At 45.9% G+C, this 23,859-nt stretch overlaps 2 protein-coding genes across 2 annotated transcripts in view; both read left to right on the top strand.

Moving 5' to 3' along the window:
* Positions 1-23,859, top strand: part of ZC3H12B (zinc finger CCCH-type containing 12B) — a 93,791-nt gene that overhangs the window by 13,314 nt on the left and 56,618 nt on the right. The gene's annotated exons all lie outside the window — the stretch shown is intronic.
* On the top strand, positions 4,242-5,886 carry LOC148043126 (uncharacterized). The gene has a single exon (XM_087727365.1). It carries the CDS (start codon positions 4,531-4,533, stop codon positions 5,842-5,844), a length of 1,314 nt encoding a protein of 437 aa, XP_087583491.1. The 5' UTR covers positions 4,242-4,530; the 3' UTR covers positions 5,845-5,886.

The raw sequence follows: 23,859 nt of genomic DNA, 5'->3' as shown, positions 1-23,859 counted from the left end.
TGTACCAGGGGCCAACCTACCAAAGCCAAAGCTGTTCTCCATGACTCCAAGAGAGGTGGGGGAACTAAGGAGATACATTGATGACAACTTAGCAAGACGGTTTATTCAACCTGCAAATTCCAAAGTAGCAGACCCAGTATTCTTTTTTAAAAAAAGGAGGTTGAGGCTCTGTGTTGACTTTAGTGTAGAGAACACCTCCCCTTACTCTTCATGAAGGATATGCTGAACCACTTGTCCAAGGGTAAAATCTTCATGAAGTTAGACCTGAGAGAAGCCTACTACCACATCCAAATTAGGGAAGGGGATGAGTGGATCATTCAACTGCCCCTTGGTAATTTCCAATTCAAAGTCATGCCATTTGGCTTACAGGGAGCCCCTGCAGTATTCATGCAACTAATCAACTAAGTGCTGCACGAACGCTTGTACCAAGGGGTTCTCCATAGTGAGGGGGGGAGGAGTATCCAGAATGGGTTGACCTTATCCTCTCGTGATTGGATTGAGTCATATAAGCTCTTTGGGCTCTGCCCCCTGGAACCGGGCATGCCGTTTTTTCTGACTCAAAACGATCGTGAGAAGTTGCTCATTCTGGAGCTCCAGGAATTTACTAGGATCTAAAGGAAAATTCATTTGGACCCGTCGAGTTTTGCCTCCCTGCTTCGCACACAGCCTCCTCCTGCAGGATTGGGACTGCCACTAGCCCCCCTGGGGCGGCACGCTGCCCTGGCCACTGAGGACATCTGAAGACTCTCAGTGAGGAGCTTGGCCGGGCAGCAGGAGGACGGGCAAAAGCCTCTAGCAGGCAGCCCTAACCGCTGAGGCTTGTAAGTTGCTCCGCTCAAGGGTTGAGCGATGAATCAGGGCTTCCAAACGCCCTGGAGCACCTGCGCTGCCTCCACGTGGCCAGAGGATCGTGAGGAAGCTGAAGAAGCTGTTCCTGGCCACAGCGGCATCGGAGGAGAGGCAGGAGGAAGAGAATCCGGCTGGGAGCGCACGTGGCAAGCTCTCAGGAGCACAAGCCTCTCTTCAGGCACTTTTAAATTTCGCGCCCCTTTGCAAGCTGTTCGGCGCCATTTTGAAGCCGGGAGGACCCACGTGGTCCAAGATGGCTGCGCCCAGCAGCTGCCAGGAAGGAGAATCCCAGGCAGCTGCAAGCATGGACTGCAGCCCCACCGGAGGGGCAGAAGAGCAAGCATCCAGGTCAGTGGCTTCCCCAGAGACTGCCCGAGGAGGGGGGGGGGAGAGGAAAGGCTAAATGCAAAACCAAGCACCTTTCCCCCAGGGCAGATTCAGAGGAAGGGAGGGGTCACAAGCCCTCCAAGCCCTCTAAATACGAGCAGAGGAGGCATAAGGCTTTAGAGAGGCTTTGCAACAAGGCAGCCAGCCATCAGGACGCCCCAGGCAAAGGGGGAGAAAATCCAGGCACTCCCTTATCCAGTGGAGGCTCAGGGGAGAATCCAGCCCTGCCAGCAAGGATCCCTATAGACACCTCGGGACTTTGGGGCTCTACTCAGGGGTGGCAATCCCCTACCACCCCTACTGTGGGGGCAGCCTTGCCTACTGGCTTTCCCCTTTTGGGCAGCCCCCCCCCCTGCTCGGGGGCATCAGCCCCAACCAAGCACCTCCCACAGGGGCCCCCAACTTCCAGGAATTAATGGTGCAGGCTTTTCAGCAATACATGGTTGCAGCATTCCAACAGCCACAGCCTCAGGGGGCCCCCCTCCCACCCACCCTCAGGGCTCCTGAATTCCCAGAAGCCCAGGAGGAAGAGATTCACAGCTCCTCAGATTCATCCCAGGAGGACAGTGACAATGAAAGTGAGGAAGGCGAGATCAGAGAACTCAAGCTATCAGCGGATGAAGGCATGCCTCCTCCTAAACCCACATTCACCGGGTTGTTCCAGCCCTCACTGTTTAAGTCCCTGCTCTTCAAGGCCAAGGCAACGGTCAAGCTAGGCAACAGAGCAGCGGAGGCCACACCCCAATGCCAGGGCTTCTCAGCGGAGAACATCTTCGATGAGCAGGCCATCGAGGCAGACACTGTTCCTACGCCCAAGACCTTCCTCGACCTGATAAGGCGCCAATGGGCATCTCTTACAACTGGCCCCTCACCCTCCTCTTCAGACAGGGTGTTCTTCAATGTGGACCAAGAGCTGGCTAAGCTACTTGCACAGCCCACCATAGATGATCCAATCGTGGCTCTTCATACATCCACCAACATGCCTGGGGAGCCAGAGGATGCCTTGAAGGCAGAGGACAAGAAGGCAGACCTCACCTTGCAGAGGGGTCATCTAGCAGCGGCCTGGACTGTGAAAGCATCCACCACAGCCTCTTTCATCATCAGATCTTCCTTGCTGTGGCTGCAGGAGCTACAGCAATGCACCCACATAGCAGATGCCCGGTCACATCAGGACATCAACAGGCTGGCAGCGGCCATCCAGTTCTCATCGGATGCCACCTTGGCTGCAGCCAGATTTGCTTCCAGGGTGATCACATCGTCGGTGGCATCACGCAGGCTGCTGTGGCTTCGACAGTGGCAAGCGGAGGTTCGTCACAAGTGGCGCCTGGCTTCGGCCCCCTTCACAGGGGACTCCCTCTTTGGCTCGGCTCTGGACCGGTTCCTGATTGAGAACAAGGACAAGAGGAAGGTCCTCGCCACTGCCCAGAAGAAAGGCAGCTTCAGGTCGACTCCATACCCCAGACGCTCCTACTCCCGGGGTCAGGACTGTGGTTCCTTCTTTCGGGGTCAGGACTCCCTTAGGGGGTCAGAGGCAGGTTTCTCTGGAAGCAGGCAGTATCAAGGGGGATTCCCTGCTAGACAGAGGTACTCAGACAGACAGCAAAGAGGCAGGCAGCAGAAGCGGCCCTTTCGAGGGGGCGGAGGAGGCAGAGGGGGGCGCTCCTTCCGCAGAAATTAAAGCTAGGTCCAGCATTCTCCCTGGACCTTGGGGGGTGCTTAGCGCACTTCACTGACCGCTGGGACCTCACCTCCTCTGACAGATGGGTGCAGAAGACCATCAGGCATGGTCTTTCACTCGAATTTCTTTCCAGTCCCCCGAGCTTCTTCCGGATATGTCCGGTTTCTAAGAACCCGACCCGGAGGCTGCTGATGCAGGAAGCCATCCAACACCTGTTGGAGATCAGGGCGATCCAGCCAGTGCCTCCAGAGCAACAGGGTCAGGGGCACTATTCCATCCTGTTTGTCATCCCCAAGGCCTCTGGGGGCTGGAGAGCGATCCTTGACCTGAAACGCCTGAACCGTTCCTTTCGCTATAGGAGGTTCAAGATGCATTCCCTACACTCTATCTTGGAGGGGGTTAGACAAGGAGACTTTCTCACTTCTATAGACCTCACTGAGGCCTATCTGCACATTCCCATTGCCCAGGATCACCGTAGGTATCTCAGGTTCTGCTACATGGGACACCACTATCAGTACCGGGCCCTCCCCTTCGGGCTGTCTTCGGCCCCGAGGGTATTCACAAAGGTAATGGCAGCACACCTGAGACAGGTCCCGGTGCGCATCCAATGTTACCTGGATGATCTGCTCCTGCAGTCATCTTCCTTTAGGGGCGCTCTGCGAGACCTAGACGTCACCATGACAGTCCTGAGGGACCACGGGTTTACAGTGAACCTAGCCAAGAGTCACCTCCACCCCTCTACTAGTCTAATTCACCTAGGAGCCAGAATAGATACCCAGGCGGGCATGGTCTTCCTGTCGCCCGACAGACAGATAGCGCTTAGCAGCCTCCTCGATAGCCAGGAAGCGCAAGGTGTCCTTAGCCACTCTGTCTAAATTACTAGGCACCATGGTCTCCGCCATTGGCATCGTCCCGTGGGCTCGCCTCCACACCAGATATCTCCAATGGTTCCTCTTGCTGTTCCAGCGAAGGCGCACGAGCTGTTCGCAGACCAAGGTACTTCTCCCGGTAGAGGTCTCCCGCTCCCTGACTTGGTGGACGTCCCCAGCGATCACGAAGGGCGAAACCTTCTGGACACCAGACCGCTTGACGGTAACGACGGACGCCAGTCTGAGTGGGTGGGGTGCCCATCTGCTGGCTCAGATGGCGCAAGGAGAGTGGACTCAGGCGGAAGGGACTCACAACATAAACTGGTTGGAGCTCAGGGCGGTCCGCCTGGCTCTGTTACGGTTCCGGAACTCGGTCAGGGGCCAGCACATATTAGTCCTCACAGACAATATCACCACCAAGGCTCACATAAACAGACAGGGGGGGACAAGGTCAAGGGCCCTCATGAAGGAGGCCAAACGTCTGGGTCAGTGGGCCGAAAGGAACCTCCGGTCTTTGAGGGCAGAACACATAGCGGGGGTGGACAACACCAGGGCCAACTGGCTCAGCCGGGCCGAGGTGGACAACTCAGAGTGGAGGCTACAGCCTGCGATATTCGAGGAGGTGGCTGAGCGCTTCGGGCGCCCGGAGGTCGATCTGTTTGCCACTCCCCTCAACACTCAGCTTCCGAGGTTCTTCTCCAGGTACCGGACACGGGGGGCGGAAGGGACGGACGCTCTGCGGAGCTCATGGTCCAGGGGTCTTTTGTATGCCTTTCCTCCCTTGCCCCTGATTCCCAGGGTCATACGGAAGATCCTTCAGGAGGGGGCGGAAGTGGTTCTGTTGGCTCCTCATTGGCCCCGGAGGCCTTGGTTTGCAGATCTCCAGTCTCTGTCGGTGGAGAGGCCCTGAAGAATTCCCCAGGAGAGGATATCCCTCAGCCAGGGGGCGCTGGAGCACCCGGATCCTTAATGGCTCCAGTTGACCGCTTGGCGATTGAGCGGAGCATCCTGAGGAAAGACCTCTTCTCCCCCAGGATGATAAGGACTATCCAGGCCGCCCGCAGACCTTCCACAGAGCGCATCTATGGCTCCACGTGGCGGACCTTTGACTCTTGGTGCAACTCCTGGGGGTACAACCCCATCCAGGCTACGGTGCCACAGGTTCTGGACTTCCTCCAGGCGGGCCTGGATAGAGGGTTAGCTCCTAACACAATTAGGAGACAGGTTTCAGCCATTTCATCAGTTCTCCTGTGTGGCAGAAACCAGAGCCTGACGCACCATCCCATGGTCAGGCAATTCCTTAAGGGGGCCTCCAATCTCAGACCACCTACAGTACACAGGTACCCTTCCTGGGATTTACACAGGGTATTGGACGCTCTAACGGGCGCTCCGTTTGAGCTATTACAAACAGTTTCCCTTAAGTTCCTGACCCTGAAGGTGGCGTTCCTTGTGGCCATCACCTCCGCCAGGCGGATATCCGAACTGCAGGCGCTGTCCACCAGGGAGGATCTCTGTGTCTTTCACCAAGATAGGGTGGTGTTACGGCTGGATCCATCCTTCATTCCCAAGATGTGCTCCTGCTTCCATCGAGCCCAGGAACTGATTTTGCCCAACTTCTGTCCAGACCCTTCTCACCCATTGGAGAGGAAGTGGCACACTCTGGATGTTAGGAGGGCTGTGAGGATTTACCTCAGGAGAACCAGGCCAAACAGGAAATCCGAAGCCCTGTTTGTCTCCTTCCAACCAGGATCCCTGGGTAATAAGGTAACTTCCACCACTATTGGCAGGTGGTTGCGAACCTGCATTGCCACTGCGTACCAATCGCAGGGTTTACAGGCACCAAATCATATCACAGCCCACTCCACGTGGAGTGCAGCCACATCCACGGCCTGGGTCACACAAGCATCCCTGGCCGAAATCTGCAGGGCAGCCACGTGGGCTTCCCCCTCTCCCTTTGTTAGGAACTATAAGTTGGACTCCTTTGCCTCAGCAGAGGCCTCGTTCGGCCGCAGGGTGTTGCAGGCGGTTCACAGGGCAGGACTCATGCCTCAACAGGCCTGAGTGGGGGACATGGGGCCTCAGGGGTCTCCCTCCCTAGGGACGTGCAGGCTTTGGTACGTCCCATTCTGGATACTCCTCCCCCCTCACTATGGAGAAAGGGCGTTGGTACTTACCTGATACGCCTCTTCTCATAGTGGGGGGAGGAGTATCCAGTCCCTCCCTGACTATGTTTGTACGACTAAGTGTTATGTTCATTGTTTATGTTGTTATTTAAATATTGATGTTGAAGACAATAAAAGCAAAAAAACTGAATCAAGAGTCTGGAGTGAATGATGCGGAGTCGGAGAGAGCTCTTCGTCATTAAAACTGGGCATGCCCGGTTCCAGGGGGCGGAGCCCAAAGAGCTTATCTGACTCAATCTAATCACGAGAGGATAAGGTCAACCCATTCTGGATACTCCTCCCCCCACTATGAGAAGAGGCGTATCAGGTAAGTACCAACTTACCCTTTCTAATCTACCTTGATGACATTCTCATATTCAATGATACTTTAGAGGAGCACATAAAGCGAGTGTGGCAAGTATTGAAGAAGCTTTTCGCCACCAAGAAGCCACTAAGCTGTCAAAGTGTGAATTCCACAAAACCTCTCTGGACTACCTGGGCTACCGGATATCTAGCGGAAAGGTGGGAATGGAAAGGTTAAAGCAGTCCTCAACTGGCAATTGCCTCGCCCTTGCAGGCAACTTCAAAGCTTTTTGGGGTTTGCTAACATTTATAGGCAGTTTATCCTGGTTCTAGCAGAAGTTGCCCTGCCCTTAACAGCTATTCAAATCGGGGTCCTCTCCCAACAAAGCAAAAACTAACTCACCCTCTTGCTTGGACAATGGATTTCCAAAAGGCCTTCGAAAAGTTGAAGAACCTCTTTGCTGAGGAACTGATCCTGCAGCATCCCGATTCAGAGTGACCACTCTTCATCCAAACTGATGCAAGTGATGTAGCAATAATGGTGGTACTACTGCAACAAAACCCAAAAGGACCATTCCTGCCGTGCACTTATGTGTCAAAGAAGCTCACCAATACCGAGAGGAAATGGGGAATTTGGGAGAAGGAGGTCTACGCAATCTTCTTTCATGAAGACATTTCGTGGAGGGGGAAAAGTGCCTTTTGAGTTCTGGATTGATCATAAAAACCTCGAAGCCCTATAGACCCCTAGGAAGTTAGCTCCCAAAATGTCCACTGGGCACAATACTTCAGACGGTTCAATTCTGAACTGAAGTACATCATAGCAGGAAAAAACTTGCTAGTTGACGCCCTGTCAAGAAAACCGCAGTTTGACAGCCGCTGGGAAGTAGTAGTCCACACAGTCCTTACTCCCTCACAGCTAGCAGTGCAAGTTACCACCCAGGCACAGACCTGATGGTCACCAGATCCCAACTAGGACAAACTGACTGATGCATTAAAGAACACAATACCAGATGACCCCTGGCTAACAGACAATAAAGACATATTGACTATGAGGGAGGAACTAGCTTGGAAAGGATCCAAGCTATATATCCCCGTGAGCTTAAGATTAGAGGTGCTTCAACACAGCTATGACTTGAAACTAGGCAGTCACTTGGGATTCCTGAAAACCCTACACCTCACTAGAAGACAGTTTTGGTGGCCAAAGATGAAAGCAGATGAGGAAGATTGTGTGCCACCTGCGTAGCCATGAAAACGAGACCAAGGAAACCCCCTGGCCTCCTTCAACAAGTAAAAAGTCCCAGCAGGCCTTGGGAAGAAATAGCAATGGATTTTATAGTTGAACTCCCAGAGAGTGGGGGGAACACAGTCATTTGGACAGTGATTCACTTGTTTTCCAAACAAGCACATTTCATTGCTTGCTCTGGACTGCCATCCGTGAAGAATCTAACTAAGCTGTTCATGAAACACATCTACCGACTACATGGAATTCCTTATCGAATCATCTTGGATCAAGGGGTCCAATTCATGGTGAAATTTTGGAGAGAGATCCTGAGGTCCGTTGGATCCACACAAGGACTTAGCTCAGCTTTTCATCTGAGTACTAATGGAGCTGCAGAGAGGGTTAACGCCATGGTGGAATAATATATATGATGCTATGTGGGTTACCAACAAGAGAACTGGGCAGTCTTATTGCCATTTGCAGAAGTGGCTTACAATAACACCATACATAGCAGTACAGGACTGACACCCTTCCAAGTTACTAGTGGTTTTGAGTTCGTCCCCATGCCAGAATTACCCAGGGGGCCCTCCTCAATGACTTTGACAGAGTGGATGAAGGGGAGGGGCTGGGAGAATGCAAAAAAAGCATTAGCAGACACCACTGATGATTATAAAAAACAGGCTGATAAACATCGTTTCCTTCAGACCCCCTTCCAAGTGGAGACAAAGTATTCTTGTCTACTAAATATATATGGCTAAGATTACCTAGCAAGAAATTGGGACCTAAGTTCTTAGGCATTCCCAATAGTGAAAGTAATCAATCCAGTGACAGTCCAGCTCAATCTCTCCCGTATTTTAGGGGAAATACATCCTGTGTTCCATTGTAGCCTATTGAAACCTATCCTGGGGTCTAGGTTCAGGCCCCAGCTCCACCTATTGTAGTGCAAGAGGAAACCCACTATGAAGTGAAGAAGATTCTAGACTCTAAATTACAGAAGGGTCAATTACAATACTTAATCCACTGTAAAGGGTACCCTTTGTCAGAAGCCACATGGGTAAAAAGCTGGAATATAAGTGCAGATAGTCTAGTTAAGCAATTCCATGACAAATACCCAGACAAGCCAAAGGGTCCCCCTGGGTGGGGGGACAGGTGGTTAGATACCTGATTAACCTCCTGTGTTACTTTTGTTACAGAACACGGTCTTCTGTCAAGGGGGGGGGCAACCTGTCAGGCTTGGAAGCCATTAATGATAGGGTCTCAAGCCTGCCACATATTCAAATATAATTACTATGGGAAACTGGGAGTGGGGATAATATTGAGCTTGGGAGATATATAGCCATAATAACATTTCTTCTCAGAAAGCCAAGGTTGCCTTATCCCTGCACCTGGACAGATGTGGATGGGAGGAATCTTCATCCACAGTAGTAACTGATTGGACCATTTGATGGACTTGTGGGTGTTGGGGCAGGATCTTGAACTTTCAACTGGGTGCGGAAAACTGGAAGCTTTCAGATTTGGGTTTTCCCAGATATGCCAACATGACTCTTCTAATAAATTGGTGTTTTGAGGAACTTCTTGCCTTGAGGCATTATATGCCTTCTATCGGCGCTCACTCTGATGGAGCGCAGGAGTTCATGGCTTCCATGACAGCCATGGGCTTGACCCAAGTAATCCAGGGCCCAACTCACTCGGCGGGTCACATGCTCGACCTCGTATTTCTCTCGGAGCAGTGGAGTTGTGACCTTGGTCCAAGGGGTAGTGAGATCTTACCCCTGTCATGGTCGGACCACTACCTACTGAGGCTTGAATTTCGGAGACCAAACCCCCACTGTAGGGAGGAGGAACCGACCAGGTGGTTCCACCCCAGGCGACTTATGGACCCGTCGGGCTTCCAGACGGAGCTTGGGGTTATTCTTGATACTCTCGCCCGCAGTCCGGTGGAGACTCTGGTTGCTGCCTGGAATTCAGCAGCGACAGAGGCTCTTAACCGATTGCGCCTTTACGGCCGATCCGAGGCAGTGGATCCAGGAGGGCCCCTTGGTTTACTGAGGAACTCCGGGAGATAAAGCGCTGAAAGAGACGCCTAGAGCATCGATGGAGATCCAGTAAGTCCGAGTCAGACCGAGCACTTTTAACAACCAGCATCAGAGTTTACATCCGGGCAATTAGGACGACAAAAAGAACATACATTGCCTCTCTGATTGCTTCCGCTGAGTCGCGCCCAGCCGCCTTGTTCAGGATAACCTGTTCCCTCCTAAATAGGAGGGATACGAGCGATCCTTTGCAAGGCAGAGCTGAGGACTACGTCCAATTCCTCGCGGATAAAGTTGCTCGGCTTCGGGCGGACCTGGACTCCAATTGCGCAGAACCAGCTGAGGCACCAAGGGATAATCTGATAGGACATCACTGGATTGATTTTCAGGCTGTTGCCCCTGAGGACGTGGACAAGGCCATGAGAGCTGTAAGTGCCTCCACATGTGTACTGGACCCATGCCCCTCCTGGCTGGTTGTTAACAGCAGGGAGGTGACACTGGATCCAGGCGGTTGTTGCCGCCTCCCTTCGGGAGGGGGTCTTTCCCCCCGCATTAAAGGCGGCGGTGGTGAGACCCCTCCTGAAGAAACCATCTTTGGATCCAGCCGTCTTAAACAACTATCGTCCAGTCTCCAACCTCCCCTTTGTGGGGAAGGTTGTTGAGAAGGTGGTGGCCTTTCAGCTCCAGCGGTCCTTGGAGGAAACCAGTTATCTAGATCCCTTCCAGTCGGGTTTCAGGCCTGGCTACAGCACGGAAACCACTTTGGTCGCATTGATCGATGATCTCTGGAGAGCCAGGGATGGAGGTTATGCCTCCATCCTAGTACTCCTTGACCTCTCTGCGGTTTTCGATACCATCGACCATGGTATCCTTCTGCGACCACTGTGGGAGGTGGGGGTGGGAGGCACTGTCTTACGGTGGTTCTCCTCTTACCTCTCGGACAGGTCGCAGTCGGTGTTGGTCGGAGGGCAGAGATCGACCCCTAGGCCCCTAACATATGGGGTGCCGCAGGGTTCGGTCCTGTCCCCCCTCCTCTTTAATATCTACATGAAACCGCTGGGTGAGATCATTCGACGGCACGGGATAAAATACCACCAGTATGCGGACGATACACAGCTGTATCTGTCCGCCCCGTGCCAACTCAATGAAGTGATGGACGTGATGTGCCAGGGCCTCGAGGCTGTTAGGGACTGGATGGGGGTTAACAAGCTTGTACTCAATCCAGATGAGACTGAGTGGCTGCTGTGCTTCCCTCCTACTAATTGGCCAAGTGTTCCACCTCTCAGGCTGGGGGGTCAAACAGTACACCCCTCAGATAGGGTCCTCAACTTGGGAGTCCTCCTGGACCCACAGCTGACTTTTGAACACCATTTGTCATCTGTGACCAGGGGGGCATTTGCCCAGGTCCGGCTGGTGCACCAGTTGCGTCCCTACCTGAACCGGGAGGCTCTCACAACAGTCACTCGTGCCCTTGTGACCTCCAGACTGGAGTACTGCAACGTGCTGTACATGGGGCTGCCCTTGAAGAGTATTCGGCGACTTCAGTTTGTCCAGAATGCAGCCGCGCGAGTGATCGTGGGTGCGCCTCGGTTCACCCACGTAACACCTATCCTCCGCGAGCTGCACTGGCTGCCTGTTGATCTCCCGGTATGCTTCAAGGTGCTAGTTGTCACCTACAAAGCCCTTCATGGTATTGGATCTGGGTACTTGAGAGACCGCCTACTGCCAATTACCTCCACTAGACCAATTAGATCCCACAGACTAGGCCTCCTCCAAATTCCATCAGCCGGCCAGTGTCGACTGGCGACTACCCGGAGGAGGGCCTTCTCTGTGGCTGCTCCGACCCTCTGGAACGAACTCCCCGTGGAGATTCGTACCCTCACCACCCTCCAGGCCTTCCGCATAGCCCTTAAAACCTGGCTGTTCCGACAGGCCTGGGGCTGAAGACTCACTGCCCCACCTCGAATGGTATGACTGTTGTGCTTTTTAATTATGCATGGTTTTTTTTATGTTTTTTTGTAACTTTGTTTGTTTTTCCCCTCCCTTTGAGTTGTGAGCCGCCCTGAGTCCCTTTCAGGGAAAAGGGCGGCATACAAATAAATGAAAATGAAAAAATGAAATGAAATGAAATTTCATACAGGATGCTATTTGAAATCCTGGCATGTAAGAGCTGTGGTGGTGCAGTGGTGCAGTACTACAGGCTATTTCTGCAGATCACCGGCTGCCAGCAGTTTGGTAGAGCGAATGTCACCAGGCTCAAGGTTGACAGCCTTCCATCCTTCCAAGGTGGTAAAATGAGGACAGATTGTTGGGGTCAATATGCTGACTCTGTAAACTGCTTAGAGAGGGCTGTAAAGCACTGTGAAGCGGTATATAAGCGCTAAGTAGGTTGAGGGCTGCCTTTAATTATGAAATCAAAGTATTGAGAACTGCAGCCAGATCAAATTGACTGGTTGTATATGAGGTATGAAACATAGATATACAAATGCTTCTTGCCCCTCAAGACCTAGAGAACAGCATAGAACCAATAGGCATTACAAACTTTTAAGAAGAAATGTGTTAATTTTTGGGAAGATTTCAGAGATCCCTAGGCGATAATCTGAAATAAACTTCTGAGAAAGGAAGGTTAAAATCAGATACCAACTTCATTCTCCCTTTGATCCATCATCTAATAAAATTGTTCATTAACTCTTGTGTGATTTATCAATAAAGAAAAAAAAATCGACACTTCTAGCGGTGATATCATGGTGAAGTGGTGCAAAGTAATGGTTCACTTTGCCTGAATTTCCCTGCTGGAGACCTTGAAAAAGGGGAGTGTTAATCCCAGAGGGATCGACAGGAGAGAGGGGAAGCTCAGGACATCAAGGAGAACATGCACACACATCCCCAATGAACATTGGATAAGTGCTACATTTGCCGATGCAATTCTTGCGGAGATATAGTCATTTGTTTGACCCCATACTGCAGTCTTCGACAGTATGACTGAGATTTCAGCAAATTTGAGACATAATATCTCCGGCAATATTTTGTTAAGAGAAACCAAACTTGGCCATCTTGTACAACTTCTGCTTTATTAAACAAAATAATAAAAACATTCTCATGAGTGATCTGCATCTAGATAATTTGGAGTGAAGTTGGCCAAAAATGACTGACGTGAAAAAAAGGGTAAATTTTGGCTTCTTATCTCTCTGGAAGGAAAGATATGACAAACGTGAAACATTGTGCATAATAACTTAGCAACACAAGGTTTTTGAATATAAAATTTCATTCTCCTGCTTTCTAATAGTTCACAAATGGAGTGTAAAGTTGATGTTTTTTGTAAAAACGCCAAAAGATAAGGTACTTTCAGCCTTTTACAAAAAAAAAAAAAAGACTCTGAAATGTTTCTCATTAGAAAAAGCATCTTTCAAACCCCCTAAAATAGTAGAGTTGCTGATGTATAAAACCCTAAAAATAGGAACTAAGTGGAGGACGTTGTATGACAGCGTCACATGCATTCTATTATTGTTTCGTCTTGTTTGTTTCATATAGACATCTAGTTCAGGCACTTGACCCAGCAACCCCATCGCCATAAGGGACATGCCCAATAGCTGTGCAATACCAGCCACGGGTGGGTTTCTTGGTTCAGGATCCCAAGCCTGCAGTTTGGCTTCTTCCTCGAGATTCCAAAACCTTGTGTGGGTATCTTATATGGTTCCCAAGCTGAAGTCCGTACTGTTTGTATGAACTGCCAAATTCCAATGACCACTTATTTATTATTGAATTTACACCCCACATTCTTTAGTGTCACTTCTGGGAATTGATACTGTCAACCTGACAATGTAACTGAAGGCGCTGGAAGCACACAAATAAAATGTGGTTCTGGAACCCAACAAACATTTGTCCTGTTCTGACCTAGGCATCACAAAATCACAAAGCAGACTCCTTGTCCTGACAAAACCCCTTTTTATTAGGCTAATATGAATTCCACTCATTCACATTTAGCACAGTTCTGGCAAACAGTCTTTCAAGGGTGAATTTACAAACACTGACCTTATCAAGATTGGAGAGTTGCCAGGCTGATAGCTTCCAAAAGCAACACTATACCAGAAAATACTTGGCAAGGAGTCTCTGGGAATCACAAACAACTCTTCATATTCATGAAAGGAACTTATTGTCTCCTGCAAACTCCACTCCTCATTCGCTCTGCTTTATTCTCTATGCGAGGGACCACTCACTGTCCACCTGTGCCTTTACTCCCGAGTTGGCCCTTGTTCCTTAACTGTTCCCTTCTCCTGGCAGCTCTGTGCCATTGCACATTGTGCACATGGGGAACAGGCTCCAGCTGTTCTGCCTGACTGAACTCCTACTCTGAAGGCAGCTGATAACTGTTGGATGGCCCTGGCCCCATTTCTGCCTCTGACGCAGAGCACTCCTCAGAGCCTTCTCCAGACTCCCGGACTGGCCCATGTTCCTCCCCAACCTCCTCACTATCTGAATCTGCCACCAGCTCTGCTGGCCACTGGCGGGCCACAACATTGCCTTTCAGGCCAATAAAATGAATGAGCAGGGCCTGGCGGATGCATAAATCTTACCAATGCATCATTTTGTTCGAACGAAATGTCACGACGTTGCCTACCCACCATTTTTTGTCACAAATGCAGGCAACATAACAACTGGGAAATATGTTAGCCAATTTTAAATTCAGATCGACAGTATTGGACATTTTGGCCACAAAGTTAATCATGTCATTTGAAACTTTGCTGACAAATCGAATTTGACTCAATTGGCACAAACTGGTGGTGATCTCTTGTGCCAGCTATTGTGCTGCTAACTTTCCATCTTTCTTCTTGTAGCATCTTGCTTTCTTCACTTTCTTCTTTCAGAACACACACACACACACACACATACATATATATATAATTCTGTGAATGTTTTACCATGCGATTTTGTTTCACCAAATCACAGTGCGATGGAGTTGGCAGCTTGAGCTAGCAACCAGCAACCGACCAAATACTGATGCCGAAAGATCTGTTCAACTTTTGCAACAGAAACATTCAGAGACTTAATATATATATACATTCCGAAGGAAGAAATCGAAGAAAGCAGGATGCTGCAAGAAGAAAGATGGAAAGTTAGCAGCACAATAAATGGCACAAGAGATCATCACCAGTTTGTGCCAGTTGATTCAAATTCGATTGGAATTTGGCAGTTCATACAAACAGTATGGACTTCATCTTGGGAACCATATAAGATACCCACTTTAGGCTTGGGAACCTAGGATAAGCTGCCTAATTGTCAGCTTGGGAACCAGACAGTTATCCACACAAGACTTTGGAACCTTGAGGAAGAAGCCAAACTGCAGGCTTGGGATCCTGAACCAAGAAACCTATTGGTGGCTGGTATTGCACGGCTATTAGATGTGCCCCTTATGGTGATGTGGTTGCTGGGTCAAGTGCCTGAACTGGTAGTGACAATGTCATCATGGACCAATGCAATAAAATAGTAGTAATGATGTCTATATTAAAAAATAAGACGAAACAATAATAGAATGCATGTGATGCTGCCATATAACGTCCTCCACTTTGTCCCTATTTTTAGGGTTTTAAACATCAGCAATGAAACACCAACTCTACTGTTTTAGTGGGTTTGAAAGATGCACTTTCTAATGAGATTGATTTAACAGAGTTTCCAGAAGGTCTTTTTTTTGTAAAAGACTGAAAATATCCTATTTTTGGCATTTTTACAAAAAACATCAATTTTACACTCCATTTGTGAACTATTGGAAAGCAGGAGAATTAAATTCAAAAACCTTGTGTTGCTAAGGTATTATGCACAAAGTTTCACGTTTGTCATACCTTTCCTTCCAGAGATATAAGAAGCCAAACTTTACCCTTTTTTTATGCCACAGTCATTTTTGACCAACTTCGCTCCAAATTATCTAGATGGAGATTGCTCATGAGAATGTTTTATTTTGTTTAATAAAGCAGAAGTTGTACAAGATGGCCAAGTTTGGTTTCTCTTAACAAAATATTGCCGGAGATATTATGTCTCAAATTTGCTGAAATCTCAGAGTCATACTGTCGAAGGCTGCGGTATGGGGTCAAACAAATGACTATATCTCCGCAAGTATTGCATCGGCAAGTGTAGCACTTATCCAATGTTCATTGGGGATGTGTGTGCATGTTTACATCAAATTTCATCAAAATCTATGATGGGAGCCACAGACCACTTGACATGGAATGACCCAGATATCAGAAGAATGGGTGATAAAATAGGAAATATACAAAATGAAATTATTAAGAATGAATAACAAATTAAAACCGTAGAAACAAAAATAGAAGAAATGGAAAGGAAAATGGAAACAATAGAATAGAAATTGATTATGGCTAATAAGGACTTAGAAGAAATGATTGTTTTTCTTGAGAGGAAAAGGCAGCATTTTTTAAAGGTTGCAAAATACAATAGAAGATAAGAAGGAAGATTTAGGAGAGACAATTGCAGAATATTAGCAGATAAATAAGATAAATAGAAGGATATTGATGAAGTATATCAAATCCACACAAATTATGCAAAGAGACATAGATTCCCAAGAGAAGTACACATAAGATTCACAAAAATCAGAAAGGGATGAAAGTGTACAAAAAAGGGAGGGAGGAACCTATAACATATAAAGGAAGAGAAATACACATCTTGAGACAAATACCCAGGAGAGTGAAAGATCTGAGAAGGCACTACCAATTCCTAACCACACAACTAATAAGATACAATGTGATGTTCAGATGGCTTATTCCCGAGGGAATCATGATCACCTGGCAGAAGAAATTTAAAATTGATACATTAGATAAGGCGCATGAGTTCTTTGAACATCACAACTGAGGAGAACTAGAGAGTAGAGAGGAGGTAGAAAGTAGAAGTCAAGAAGAACAGTAATTAAAGAACAAGGAGGTGGAACAAGAAGCAGCAAGGAAGCAGGAAAGAACAAACGGAATCAGAGGGTGCAAGAACAAGAATACAACGAGAGACAAGGACCACGAGAAAACAGCTGTATATAAATAACGAAATGGAGGAAGAAATTAAAGTGCTTTCAATAAACATAAATGGATTAAATTCACCTGTGAAAAGAAAACAAACCCTTATAAAACTACAAACTACTTTAGATTGAATATGGATATCGTGTGCCTTCAAGAAGTACACATCAAAAAACAATATAGAAAAACTACTAGAAAATTCAAAAATAGAAAACTACATAGCACTAAAAACAAAAGAAAGGAATTGCAATATATATGAAGGAATGGTTAAAACTCAAACAAATTTGTGCAGATGAGGAGGGAAGAATTTTAATGATGGAGATAGAAACAACAAAAATGAATACTTCTCAAGTTAATATATGCACCAAACAAAAACCAAAAAGAATTCTATAGAAAAGTTCATTAAAAATAACGGAAACAGAATACAAAAATTATGCTTAATAGTGACATCAATGCAATAGTAGATACCAAAAAAGATTATAAAAGCAATAAAAGAAATAAGAAAAAAAAAGAATATTACCAACCACATTTTTCAAGATGGTGCAGAAACTGAGCTTACAAAAGACATGGAGAGAAATAAATATAAACAATATACTTTTTATTCAATATAAATCATGGTCACGGATAGATATGGTTTTGGATGACAGTGGGACTAAGAAGAGATGCAGAAGAGATTGATATATGATTAACAGATCACAGATTTGCAGATCACAACCCAATGGATAGGACAGAAGAAAAGGAGGAGATGGACAATGAACCAAAATATACAAAAAATAAAGAATACGTAAAAATGTTGGAAAAGGAAATGAAACTCTTCTATACAGTAAACAGAAAAGAAGAAACATCACTGCAACATTTGTGAGATACAGCAAAGGCATACATTCAAGAATTGACAATAGCATATATGGCAAGAAAAAACAAGAAAAAGAAACAAGAATTATTAGAGGAAGAATTTAGAAAGTTGGAATCGGATCTGAACCACAAAAAAGTAAAATAAAAGAAAAAAAAGGTTTGATAAAACATAGACTTAATTTGATAACACAAGAAAATTAATCAGAAAATTAAAATAGCTAAACAATTTTTTTTGAAAACGCAAACAAGCTGGGGAGATGGTCAGCTTACAAATTAAAAAAAGAAAAGGAGAAGAGAATAATACATCAATTAAGGCATGAGAAGGGAAATATACAACACCGGAGGGAAGGAGAAAAATATATAATATAATTTTTTAAAAAGTCTGTATAGTCATGAAAACATTCCACAAGATAACACAGGTCTGCAAAAAAAAATTTTTTTGAGAGCTGTTTTGGTTATTCCACATAATCTTTATGTTTTTGGGTGTGCTAAATGACCTCCATTTTGTCATAGGACATGACGTTTCCTGACAATTTAGATAACTCAAAATAAATGGAAATAGACTTATAAAATTAAAGTTTTATTACAATATTTTCATGAAAATCCTTTTTTGAACTGAAATGAGCTCACCTACACACACACTAAGCTCGATTCTTTTTCCTTGTGAGGCTCCTCTTGGTGCATATACGCTTGTGAGTAGCATCTGGAATGTCTCTCTGAAGCATCCAACAGTAGTCTGCCATCATTGTAATGCTCCATCTTCCCTGGTATCTCCATCTCTTTAATGTCTTGGTGGAATCGTTCACCTTGTTCCTCACTCATAGCTCCCAAATTTTCAGGAAATTAGTCAAGGTGGGACTGGAGGAAATGCACTTTCAAATTCATCAGGCAACCTAAAGCTTGAAATGCTTTCAGCATTCTTCCGACAATCTTTTTGTAGTGAGGATCGTTGTTATTGCCTACAATTTTTTGTACGACTTCTTTAAATGCAATCCACCCTTCTTTTTGAGGATTGGTATTGACAAACTCTTGATCAACTATAAGCCTTCTAATGTCTGGTCTGACGAACACACCTTCCTTCAATTTTGCCTCTGACAGGCATGGAAACTTGGTGACCAAGTATTTGAAGCATTCTCCATCTCTTGGAAGTGATTTTATGAATTGCTTCATCAATCCCAATTTTATGTGGAGAGGTGGTAGAAGAACTTTATGGGAAGGTACCAAAGTTTCTCGGAGGACATTTTTTTCACTGACTGATACCACCCTCGGCTGCCAACTCTTCTTGGTCCAGTGATTTTGTCGGTCTCGACTGTCCCATAGACACAGAAAACAAGGGTATTTGATATACCCAGCTTGTTGCCTGAGCAGCATGCACAAGACCTTCAAGTCCCCACACACTTGCCAACCATGGTCTTCATATTTAAGTTTATGAAGAACCAATTCCAAGTTCTCCTAGGTTTCCTTCAAGTGTACGGAATGACCTACAGGTATGGAAGCGTAAAAAACGTTGTGGGGTAAAACTGCTTTGAGACTTCTTCTTTTTGAGAATTTTTTTTATTTATTAATCATGTTGTACATTTTAAGTCAAGAAAAAAAGTTATGTATTTTACTATCCCTATACCATATAACCCCATTATTAGTTTTTGTAATATCCCATAGTCTGTCCCATTTCTTGTCATATCTCTCAAGTCCTTCTGAGATGTTTTGAAGTCCAGCCAAAATGTTTTGAATTAACAAGTTTTCTTCATCTGAGTATTTCTCCATTTTTTAGAATAAGGAAAAATATAGAGAAAGAGGAAGAGGAAGAATTTGGTACTATCTGCCACTCTAGCCTGTCACAGATTTTGAAGAATATATCTATTTTTATTTTAGATTGTTCTTTTATGGTTTTCAAAGAAAAAGGATTCTAAAGTTTTTCTTTCCTTTTTCAATTCTTGTCAAAATATTTTCCACACACCACTATTTGTGATTTGGGTCTTTATTAGGTTTTAAAGAGGCGTTCCAAACCCTTTTGTTGCACAGTCAGTATAGTCACATAAGAGTGAACAAAGAAAACATTGTTACAACAGCAAAGGAAAAAAAGCTTCAGACTTGGGCTTCCAAATGGCAGATTCGATTCTTTTAAAACCTCTTTCCTTAAGTATCTCCAATATAATATTGCAACAAGTAGAAGAAGAAATTTATCAAAGTAAAAAGAGTTTTAGTTTAAGCCAAAAAAGTTAAAGTAGTAAATGGAAATAGGGGAGAAAAAGATCCCTTCACCTCAAGTGGAAAAAACGGGAGCGTTGCAATCACTCAATCCACAAAAGATTACAAGCAAGAACAGGGAGCCGAGGTGGCGCAGTGTTTAGGGTGCAGTACTGAAGGCCACTACAGCTGACTGTTATCTGCAGATCAGCGGTTCTAATCTCAATGTTTCCTGAAAAGAGAATTACATAAAAGTTAACACAATACAATTAACCACCTCTCCCCCCCCCCCACCAGGGGGAGCCTTTGGTTTATCAGGAAACTTCTCATGGAATTGTTTTATTAACTTATTCACTTTTAGGTCCCAACTTTTCATACAAGTAGCTGGATGAAAGGGGGAGCTTGGGTGGACGGTCTTATGCTGGACCCAATTACTGGTTTCAACAAGCTACAATGAAATGCTGGGTAAATTTTCCCTAGAATTCTGAGCAGACAGTCAAACTGTAACTGGGTTAATTATCTTCTCTATTGGGAATGAACCAAGAAATTTTGGCCCCAATTTCTTACTAGTCATTCTTAATCTTATGTATTTCGTAGATACAAAAACTTTGTCCCCCACACGAAGGGGGGGTTGGAGCGAGCGGTGTTTATCAGCTTGCTTATTGTAGGATTCTGTTGCATCTGCTAGAGCTTTCTTCGTATTTTCTCACCCTTTCTTTAGTGTGTCCATCCATTCATTCAGAGACATGGAGGAAGGAGGTTCTCTAGGCAGCTCACACATGGAAACAAATTCCATGCCACTGGTAATCTGGAAAGGAGTTAATCCAGTGCTGCTGTGGACCGCATTGTTGTACGCCACTTTGGTGAAAGGTAGCAAGTCTGACCGGTTGTCTTGCTGATAGTCCACATAACACCGGATGTATTGTTCCACCATTGCATTGGCCCTCTCCGCTGCTTCGTTTGAGCGGGGATGAAATGCTGAGCTCAGTCCTTGTGTGGACCCAATGGATCTCAGGAACTCTCTCCAGAACTTGGCGGTGAACTGAACTCTGCGGTCTGAAATGATCCTCTTGGGCATTCCGTGCAGGCGATAATGTGTTTCACAAACATTTTCGCTAATTTCTTTGCGGCGGCAGCCCTGAGCAAGCAATGAAATGTGCCTGCTTGGAAAACAAATCAATAATTGTCCAAATTACTCTATTTCTCTGCTCTCTGGAAGCTCGATGATGAAGTCCATTGCGATCTCTTCCCATGGTCGGCTAGGACTGGCCACTTGTTGTAGTAGTCCAGGGGGCCTCCCCGGCTGTGTTTTCATCATTGCGTGAGTAGCATAGCTACTTGCTCCTTACTATTCCCCCTCCCTATTCCCCACTAATGAAACAGCATAGAAAAAATAATAGAAAGTGTGGCAGGCCAAAGATCCTAAAAGGAATATGACTGCAGGCCTGACATACTGTGTATTTACATACAATGTAAAGACAATAAAGTAAAGTAAGTAAGTATTACTAATGGAAATTAGACAGGAGCAAGAAATAAAATGACTAAAAATTAAAAAAAGAAGAATATAAGGTACAAGCATTTGCGGACGATCTAGTGTTCATCCTAGAAGAACCATTAGAAACAGGGTCCAAATTAACACAAAGAGATGGAAAAATTTGGCAAAATAGTAGGTTACGAGAGCAAAACAAAGACAATAACAAAAAGTCTTACTAAAAAGCAAGAAATAGAGGAAGTAATGGGCAGGCAGATAACAAAAAGTGAAATATTTGGGAATTTGGCTAACAGGAAACGTTCAAACATGCTAACTATAAGAAGACTGCAACAAATAAAAAAGAGTTGGAAAATTGTGAAAAACTACAACTTTCACATACAGGAAGAATAGCTGCAGTCAAAATGAACGTATTGCTGAAACTTCTGTTTTTATTCCAAGAAGTAGTACCAATAAATCTAGGCAAATTTTTATGGAACTAAATAAATTAACAACACAATTAATTTGGCTAGGGAAAAAAACCATCAAATTAAAACTACTGTATTATTCGGAGTATAAGACACACCAGAGTATAAGACACACCAAGATTTTGAAGAGGCAAATCTAAAAAAAAGTTTTTGCACTCTGCAGACCTACTAAAAACGGTCTGTTTTTCATGAAAACGGGTCCTTTTTTTTTTCTTCAAAAAAAGGGCATGCATAGCCTATAGGAGGCTTATAGAGTGCTCCTGGGGGCTGAGGGAGCAAAATTGAGCAAAAAACTACCTGTTTTCCACTCATTTCTGTCCTCCCCAGCCCCCAGAGCACTCTGAAAGGCTCCTAAAGTCTTTGCACGGCCATTTTGGTGAAGGGGGCATGTTTTGGGAGGCAAAAAGTGTATAAGACTCACCCAGATTGTCAGCCTCTTTTTTGAGGGAAAAATGTGTGTCATATACTCTGAAAAATACAGTATTACAGGACAGTAGATGAGGCTCTGGTTTCCAGATTGGGAGCTCTATTACCAGGCAGCCGTACTCACTTGAATAAAAGATTGGATAAATCTAAAGAATAAAATATTAATAATAGAAGAACGCGATCTACAATTAAGCTGGCATGCTTCCTTTTGGGATGGGAAAAACAAAATACACATGTCAACTTGTAAAGTGTTGCCATGACTATCATCAAGTTGGCATTGGAGGGAGGATTCCATGCATACCTTTGGCCAGAGTTAGATGTCATATTTCTACCGGAGGTACTGTTCCAAAACAGAATTAGTCTGTTCACAAGCTCTGTTAGTCTGAGGATGGTGGGCAGAGCTTAGCCCCTGGGCGGAGCCAATTAACTTCAGAAACTCCTTCCAGAAGAGGGAGGTGAACTGGACCCCCTATCCGAAATTATGCGTTCAGGTACTCCATGCAACTGGTATACATGTGAAATAAACAACTTAGCTAGCGACTTAGCCAATGGGATTTTGGAATGGAGTACAATATGAACTTGTTTGGAAAACAGGTCGGTGATAATCCAGATCTCCAATATCTCCTTCCATGGAGCCTCAGGACGGGCCACACCTTGGAGAAAGCTTTGGGGCTTTCCTGGTGGGCGCTTTGCAGCAGCACAGACTAGACAACTGGCTATGTAGGACTCAATGTCTTTTTTCAATGAAGGCCACCAAAATTACCTCTTAACCAGATGTAGAGTCTTTACAAAACCAAAATGGTCTGCCATTTGTGAATCATGGGCCCATTGAAGAACAATAGCTTTCAGGTTAGCAGGAACATACAATTTAGCCCCTACCCAAGCCAGTCCATCCTTCATAGTACATTCATTTGAATGTTGTTTGAACCAGTGATCGGACTCAAGGCCTTCCTTGAGTTTGCATATGAGGTCTATCGTGACCTCTAAATTCGAAATGCATTGGCTTCTGGTAACAACCGGGGCAGCAACAATTTTTGCTGGGATGACTGGGGAACTACGCTCAGCTTCGAGCTGTTGTATTATGGAAGTCAGGATAAAGCATCAGCCATGAAGTTCTCCCCCCCCCCCCCCGGAATGTACTTGAGGGTGAAGTTGAAGTGTTGCACCCAATGCATTTGTTTAGGAGATAGCTTTTGAGGGGGTCTTCAACGCTTCCAAATTTTTATTATGAGTCCATACCTCAAAAGGGTGTTTAGCCCCTTCTAGGAAATGTCACCAGGTCATCAAAGCCCACCTGACTGCAAAAGCTTCCTTTTCCGAAATAGCCCATCGTCTATCCGTCTCTGTTAGTTTACAAGAGGTGTAAGCGCATGGCTGCAGTTTCCCATTAGCATTCGTTTGAAGTAATACTACCCCCACTGCCACATCATTGGCATCAGCTTAAATGATAAATGGTGCATCCATATCTGGGTGTTTCAAAATAGGTTCAGCTGCAAAGAGTCACTTCAATTTCTCGAACGCGGCTTGACACTCCATAGTCCAATTCAAAGGCTTACCCGGTCTGGGCTTGGCCTCGCCTTTTGACTTTAGGAGATTTGTAATGGGCAGAGCAATGCTGGTGAATGAGGGGATAAATGGACAATAGAAATTCCCCAAAAGCTTTGTAATTGTTTGCAGGTGCGAGGGGATGCCCACTCTTTCATGGCGGTGTCCCTTCTCTTCCCAGGTTGTTTATCTGGTTTCCTCTCCCCTTCAGCAGGGGTCTTTGGGCCCATCTTGGAACGGCAATTTGCTGCCCGGTGCTCCTTCTTTCCGCAATGGAAGCTGGTGGTAGATCAGGGCTTGCTTGTAGACCAATTTTTTCCTCCTTTCGGAGCTCCTTTGGGGGAGGGGTTGGGGGGGAGTGCTTTCTCTTACTGTCTTCGCGG

The sequence above is a fragment of the Thamnophis sirtalis genome, unplaced genomic scaffold (genome assembly GCF_051295495.1).
Source record: "Thamnophis sirtalis isolate CommonGarterSnake01/CBP01778 unplaced genomic scaffold, rThaSir2_p1.2 scaffold_13, whole genome shotgun sequence".
Lineage (NCBI taxonomy): Eukaryota > Metazoa > Chordata > Lepidosauria > Squamata > Natricidae > Thamnophis > Thamnophis sirtalis.
The sequence above is the reverse complement of the archived record's forward strand: the minus strand, read 5'-3'. Positions and strand labels throughout refer to the sequence as shown.

Bases quoted from the DNA above. Each gene is read 5' to 3' on its own strand.
- LOC148043126 (XM_087727365.1), top strand. From the start codon at position 4,531: ATGGTCCAGGGGTCTTTTGTATGCCTTTCCTCCCTTGCCCCTGATTCC.